The 7,421-nt window shown below is 42.1% G+C and overlaps 2 protein-coding genes across 7 annotated transcripts in view; one reads left to right on the top strand and one right to left on the bottom strand.

Moving 5' to 3' along the window:
• Nucleotides 1-1,658: 1,658 nt before the first annotated feature.
• Nucleotides 1,659-6,191, bottom strand: CUNH15orf65 (chromosome unknown C15orf65 homolog). The gene is made up of 2 exons (XM_017543370.2): nucleotides 5,785-6,191; nucleotides 1,659-2,304 (listed from the first exon to the last, which is right to left on the bottom strand). The coding sequence occupies exons 1-2, from the start codon at nucleotides 5,800-5,802 to the stop codon at nucleotides 1,957-1,959; spliced, it is 366 nt and encodes a 121-aa protein (XP_017398859.1). The 5' UTR covers nucleotides 5,803-6,191; the 3' UTR covers nucleotides 1,659-1,956.
• A 9-nt stretch (nucleotides 6,192-6,200) lies between these two features.
• The window catches only part of CCPG1 (cell cycle progression 1), an 85,132-nt gene continuing 83,911 nt past the window's right edge, over nucleotides 6,201-7,421 (top strand). For 5 of the 6 annotated variants that reach the window (XM_017543354.2, XM_017543356.2, XM_017543355.2 and 2 more), the window contains exon 1: nucleotides 6,226-6,357. The gene's annotated coding sequence lies outside the window, so the exon portion shown is untranslated. Of the gene's footprint in view, nucleotides 6,358-7,421 lie in introns of all 6 variants that reach the window. The other variant, XM_017543358.2, reaches the window with a different exon arrangement.

Below are 7,421 nucleotides of genomic sequence, written 5' to 3'. Positions count from 1 at the left end.
TTCTTCTTGCTTGTGCCATTACCAAATATCAGTTTTGGGGGTTATTGGAAGAAGCTGATGAGGCTATAGAGTCTGAGCTGCTTCCTTACATCCAGCTACTTTTATGATTAGAAGATTCAACTTTTATAATCCCCTAATGACTCACAAATTTGTTTTTTCTAATAGATGGTAATATCCTGAACTGACACCAACAGGGAAAAGTAACAATGATTGTTTTTTTTCCAGAAAGATACTCAGACCCAATTGTCAACATACAGTTTAAACAGATGGCAGCTGAAATAAATCTGTGTGTACAGTGGAATCACAGATCTTAAAAAATTGTATAGTCTGTCACCTACCACTGCTCACACTGTGTTAAAGATACATCAAATTAATTGCATTTATGAAAATATACCACATTACCTCGCATCTTTGTACTTTTATCCATGTAGTTTCTTCTGCCAGAACAGCCTTCCTTTGATTTATCTTTTCCAGGGCCCTTCTTCTGATCTCTCTGGTCTTAATTTGAGCAATTCTGTCTCTATCTGAAAAGCCTGTGCATATTGCGTACTTTACATTACATAAATTATCACATATTAATTTGCTAATCTCATTCTTCGAAAATATTGTTTTCTTTTTGAGACAGAGTTTCACTCTTTTGTCACCCAGGCTGGAGTGCAATGGCGCGATCTCGGCTCACTGCAACCTCCATCTCCCGGGTTCAAGCAATTCTCCTGCCTCAGCCTCCTAAAGTAGCTGGTATTACAGGCGCCCACCACTACATCCAGCTAATTTTTTTTGGGTTTCACCATGTTGGCCAGGCTGGTCTTGAACTCCTGACTTCAGGTGGTCCACTCGCCTTAGTCTCCCAGAGTGCCGGGATTATAGGAGTTAGCCACCGTTCCTGGCCAATATTGTTAATTAAAACAATGAAAGTCACTGTCTTTTATTTCTTTATCTCTATTTGAATAGTACAATCTGCCATCAGTCAGGATTCAAAAAACATTTGCTAAATGAATCAATAAATTACAAGTTCTCTCTTCTACCAGCCTAGCAATGGGAATTATGTTAAAAAAGTGGGAAATTGGCTGGGCAGCGTGGCTCACTCCTGTAATCCCAATACTTGGAGAGGCTGAGGCAGGTTGACTGCTTGAGAACAGGAGTTTGAGATCAGTCTGGGTAACACAGTGAGACACTGTCTACACATACACACACACACACAAATTAGCTGGGGGCATAGTGGTGCATGCCTGTAGTCCCAGCTAGTCGAGAGGCTGAGGTGGGTGATGGCTTGACTGCTTGAAGACAGGCACAAACACACAGTGAGACTCTGTCTACACACACACACACACACACACACATTAGCACATATACACATATTAGCTGGGGGCGTGGTGCTGCATGCCTATAGTCACACCTGTCTACACACACACACACACACACACACACACACACACACACACAAATTAGCTGGGGGCATGGTGCTGCATGCCTATAGTCTCAACTTGTTGAGACTCAGAGGTGGAGGATGGCTTGAGCCCAGGAGTTCAAGGTTGCAGTGAACCATGATCATGCCATGATCACTCTAGCCTGGGTGACAGGATGAAACCCTATCTCCAAATATAAACAATAAAAGTGTGAAATTGTTGTTCAGAATCTTCCTTAAATCAATGTTTTTTCTTACAGCTCCTGTGTTCCTTTGTCTTGATAAGTAGACTCCATAGATAAGTAAATAAAATACGAAAGGTTTTTGAAGCTTTTGGATTACATGCACTAAAACACTTTCTGCCTTTTATTTTGCTATTTTGAACATATTTTTATTTAAAAAGTCACTGTCATGCAGCTATCAGTTGAAATACTTTAACTTATTTTTTTAAATGATTCAAAACTTTTTATCTTCTTAGGTATTCTACCCTTAGATTTAAAACTCATTTTTCCCTAGTATATGTTCTCTTAAATATACAAAGGAATATATTTTCATAGAGTATGTTGAAAATTAGGAAAATCAAGGGTTCTGGTTCTGTCAGGTGCAGTATTTAGAGTGTTATTTTGATAAAACCCAGTTGCTCTGATAAGGCTTGAAAATACTTGCTCCTTTGGAGTATAATTGCAGGGGAAAAACTGTGGGATAGGTAGAAATTCACCATAATGACTTGAATTGGTTTTGTACATAATCATCTGAGGTTTTGATAGTGAGGTGGCTGTCTGAAGTGTCTTTGGATCCAACATACATGAAAACACAGGATTGCCAGGGTTCACACAAGGAGTCAGTTGTTCAGATTTCATTTCTGTGTCTGGATTTGAAGGTGAAGTACTTTTCTTATCCTAAAAGATAAGCACACAAAATCATTCTCAATTATAAAGTTCTGAAAAAAATCAAACTAAACCTAGTCTCACCCACTTCCCTTTTTCAGGAATTCTGTTCTCTTGAGGGCATTGAAGACCACCCATAAAATCATATACACCTGTACAGAGCAAAGTCACACATTTGCATAAAGTCTCTTTTAAAATATTCTGTACTAGAACTATGAGTATTTAAAAATCTGTAAATCATAGGGAAAACGTGTAAAAGTCATAGTTGGAAGAGGAAGTACAGCTTGATTTTAGAGTGAGAAAGGAACAAGATAAACACCCAGGGTTATCCTGGGTATGCGAGCAGCCATTAAGAAACTAATTATGCAGCTAACAGAATAATTAAAATTGTGATAATTGCTATGAAGAAAAAAATAAAACATATTAATGGAGACAGAATGGGAGTTCTACTCTAGTGTTGGGGTTAGGGAAAGCCATTCCACTGAGATACCATTCAATCTGGCACCGACTATAACGCAAGGAAGTAAAAGATAGAGGTGGGGACAAAGTATGGCAAAAGTCAAATAAGTTAGGGTGAAAATGTCATGAGATCAGAATAGACAGCCAGGGGTCAGCTCTCTCAGGGTCTTGTTGACTGTGTTTAAAATTTGAGTATTGTAAAAGCAGTGGAAAGCTATTGAAGGGTTTTAAGCAGAGACGTGACATGATGTAATATAATTCTAGTAAAATTACTTTGGTGTTGTTAGGGTCTTTGTGAATGTGGTGAGGAACTTAGTAGTCCATGTGAGTAATGATGACAGTATATAGTAGGTGGTAACATGGAGATGGAGCAAATTTGTTTGTTTTTGTTTTGTCTTGTTTGTTTTTTGACAGAGTCTCGCTCTGTCATCCAGGCTGGAGTGCAATGGCAAGATCTTGGATCACTGCAACCTCTGCCTCCCAGGTTCAAGCAATTCTCCTGCCTCAGCATCCCAAACTGCTGGGATTACAGGCGTGAACCACGGCGACCAGCCAATGGAGTAAATTTGAACATATTTTGGAAGTAGAATTCACAAGATCTGATGATTGATTGGAGGTGGATGGTGATAAAAAGGGACAGATCTAGGATAACTTCCAGTTTCCTGGACAAACACTTGGGTAGATAGTGGTGCCATTTACTACAATGCAATATGTAAATCAAATACATATATGTAATTTTTTTATATAGATGAAACATAATTTTGGCACTGAAAAGCACTTAGCATTGATGATGGCCTGATACATTAATATAACAATGTTTAGGCCTGGACTGGTGGTTCACACCTGTAATCCTAGTACTTTGGGAGGCTGAGGCAGGCGGATCATGAGGTCAAGAGATGGAGACCACCCTGGCCAACACGGTGAGATCCCGTCTCTACTAAAAATACAAAAATTAGATGGGTGTGGTGGCACATGCCTATAGTCCCATCTACTCGGGAGGCTGAGGCAGGAGAATCACTTGAACCTGGGAGGCAGAGGTTGTAGTGAGCTGAGATCTGAGATCCAGACACTGCACTCCAGCTTGGCCACAGAGTAAGACTCTGTCTCAAAAAAAAAAAAAAAATTAATATAACAATGTTTAAAAAAATTAACAGACTTTATGAAAAACTCTAAAAATGTCATGACTGAATCCTGAAATTTTGATGTTGAATTCTATCATAAGAAACTTTATTGTAGAAAATTTTAATTCACAGCATTACTTACAAAAGAACTGAAATGTGTACTGATTTAGATGAATGTTAATTTTAATTATAATGATAATGCCAAAATACTAATAAAAGTACTCAAAAATAGTTTCTTAAATAGTTTTTTCCTCAAACTTACATTGATGTAAGATAAATATTCATCCAGCCCTGGTATAATTATCTCAGAATAATTATAAACTGGGGATTCTCTTTTTCTTTTTTTTTTTTTTTTTGAGACAGGGTTTCACTCTTGTTTCCCAGGCTGGAGTGCAGGGGTGCGATCTCGGCTCACTGCAACCTGCGCCTCCCATGTTCAAGTGATTCTCTTGCCTCAGCATCCTGAGTAGCTAGGATTACAGGCATGTGCCACGACGCCCGGCTAATTTGTATTTTTAGCAGAGATGGGGTTTCACCATGTTGGCCAGGATAATCTCGATCTCCTGACCTCATGATGTGCCCACCTTGGCCTCCCAAAGTGCTGGGATTACAGGGGTGAGCCACCATGCCCAGCCCCACTGCAGTTTTCTTATTTGGGTTTCACCTTCTTCAAACCTGATATTCGTAAAATTGTAGTTCAAACTGACTACAGTTAAGAATGAAACAAACAGCCAGTACAAAGAATAATAAAAGGATGATTTTAAATTCTGTCACATATGTGAACAACTCGTTTATTTAAATGATAAAAAAGGTTAAAAATGATTTTTCAGAAGAAATTAAATCTTAAAATTGGCCTGTGACAGTGCCTTGAAAGGTATAAAAATCTACTAGTAGCTGGTACTAGCTTTCTTAGTAATTTAATTTTCAGTTAAAGTTAGAGAAGGCCAGACCACTATGACTTTTAGAAGTCCTTCGGTATAGACACATATACGCTTATAAAGATAAATGAAAACAAGCCACTGATAATGACCATTGTAGAAGCTGTAATTATAAAATTAAGATTTTTTTTGATGTCACTGTTGATGTTAAGTATAGTTAACACAGAAGCAAAAATAAAAAAGGTCTAATTTTGAGGCACTCTTGTCTCTGCTCAGGCCCACCATCTTCCTTGTTAATGTTTATCATTTATTTTTTTCATTTATTTATTTACTTTTATCACAATTAGGTGACAGAAAATGAAACCTAAGCTTTCATTGCTTCTGAAAACAGTGAATATAAATGTATCATATCTTTTTTTTTTCTTGGAGACGGAGTTTCTCTGTTGTTGCCCAGCCTGGAGTTCAATGGTGTGATCTTGGCTTACCGTAACCTCAGCCTCCCAGGTTCAAGCAATTCTCCTGCCTCAGCCTCCCAAGTAGCTGGGATTACAGGGGCATGCCACCACTCTCGGCTAATTGTTGGTATTTAGTAGTTTCACCATGTAGGTCAGGTTGGTCTCCAACTCCTGACCTCAGGTGATCCGCCTGCCTTGGCCTCCCAAAGTGCTGGTATTACAGGTGTGAGCCCTCAAGCCCGGCCACCATCTCCCTTTTCAAAAAACCCCCTTCTTTGACAGAGTACAATTTAAATAAGTGTACAATTAACAAAGTACGTTTTTCTTGTTCAAAACCATCACTGGACAGTTTGCAGTAGGGTATGAGTGCGTGACAATCCCGATGGTCTTTACACCTTCAGAGGCTATTTGGACTTAATGAAACATGCATTTACAGGTGTAAATGTAAAAGCTCAGTAGTTGCCTTTTAAGGTGTTTTTCGGGGATGCGGGGTTTGGAGGTGGTAGGAGTAAGTGGTGCCTCAAATTATATCAACGAATACCAACATTCCCAAACATCTAGCCCTCTGCCTAAACTTACCCAGTCGTGGTCTGTCATTTTCACTATCTTCTTTGTTAATGTTTTCGGCAAAAAACAGTTTTCATGCAGCAGATGGCAAAAAAAGCCGGTGAACGCCCAGGGACGTGGCCTTTTAACTGCACCCAATGAAAGCAGCAAATAGAAGATGAATAGGTGGGTGGATCAGGATGTGTAAACCTATCCGTTTAATCTGGGGAGCTGTTTTCCCTGGTGAAACCACGAATCCTTTCTGGAGGTTGCAACTCGTATCCATAGCAACAGGCCGCGGTCACCGGCTCCCGGATGTTGTGGGGATCTGCGGCCGCCTGGCTCAGCTTCCTGCAGCCGCCCAGCGGCGGCCTGCGCTCCTTTTCGGGAGTCGTAGTTCTTCTCATCATCGCTGCCCGGCAGGAGGCGGGAGCGGAACTACGCGTCCCGGCATGCACTGCGGCGCCCAGTCGGCCACTGCCTGCCGGCTGCGGACGCCTGCGAGCAGGTTGTTGTTTTTATAAGAGGCGTCATTGGCGCCCGAGCTGCGACCGCTGTTGGTGGGGCAGCCTGCGCAGTCCGGCGGAGGTGGCGCTGCCCCTTCAGGTACGGTACTGGGCGGGCTTCGACCCCTGAGAGGGGGTTTGCGCCGACTGTGGGCGTCCCTGGCTGACACCCTCAGTCCAGTCGAGGAGCAGTGGCGGGGTCCGCCTCCTAAGCGGGGGCTGCTCGGGCGTTACTTGACGCTTGGCGACCGCGGCCGCGCGGGCAACGTCTTCGGGCCGCGCGGGCAACCTCTTCGGGCCGCGCGCGAGTCCACAGACCCGGAGGCCCGAGCTGGCCCTTAGGGCGTCTGGTCCGGTGGTCTTGCAGCCTCCAAATCCTGTGTGCAGTACCTTGTTGCGCGCCAGGGTTGGGAGAGCTGACGGCCTGGAGCACCCGCCTTCCTTCACTGGGCAGCTTGAGAGTGCTCGTCGGTCTGGACTGTTGAAAATCCATATGGTAAGACGTTATGTGCGTCACCCTGCCGGGTTTAATGCCAGCCTGTCTTTTGGTGACGTTTGAGCTCCCGTGATGTCAGGAATAGAAAGATTAAATATTAAATTATGCCCGGAGACGTCTGTTCGCACGCCAGCTTGACGATGATGAAATACCCCTCCATACCCTTCTCTCGCTCCACTTTAAGCTTTGGTCTTCCTGATCGATTTGTCCTCAGTAGCAGCTGTCCCATGCGGTGCTTTGTATGCGTTACTTGTTTATGTTTAGCGCTGTTGGGAGCACCAAGTAAAGTGTTTTGTTGAGTGGTGAAATTTACACTGTTTTGTTCTGCTTTTATTGAAAAACACAGTGGGGCTTTCTTGTAGCTAGAATAGCTGACTATAGTACTACGAATTTTACATTTGTCTCCTCCAATCTGCAGGATAGTGCTTGAAATATCACTATAAACACATCGTATCTTTGGCTTAAGATGATAATCATATTAGGCGCTACATGTCTCGGGATGTTTATCACACACATCCAGCGTGGATGGTTTACTATTCTTTTCTGAGCTCAGGTAGTATAGAGGAAGAGATGGAGATGTTGGGGGTATTGTTTTAATTCATAATTTTTTTTTTTTTTTTTTGGAGTTTCACTCTTGTTACCCAGGCTCCTGAGTAGCTGGGACTACA

This window comes from Cebus imitator, unplaced genomic scaffold (assembly GCF_001604975.1).
Source record: "Cebus imitator isolate Cc_AM_T3 unplaced genomic scaffold, Cebus_imitator-1.0 Scaffold154, whole genome shotgun sequence".
Classification (NCBI taxonomy): domain Eukaryota; kingdom Metazoa; phylum Chordata; class Mammalia; order Primates; family Cebidae; genus Cebus; species Cebus imitator.
Note: the sequence above shows the minus strand (reverse complement) of the source record. Positions and strands in the feature narration are given on the sequence as shown.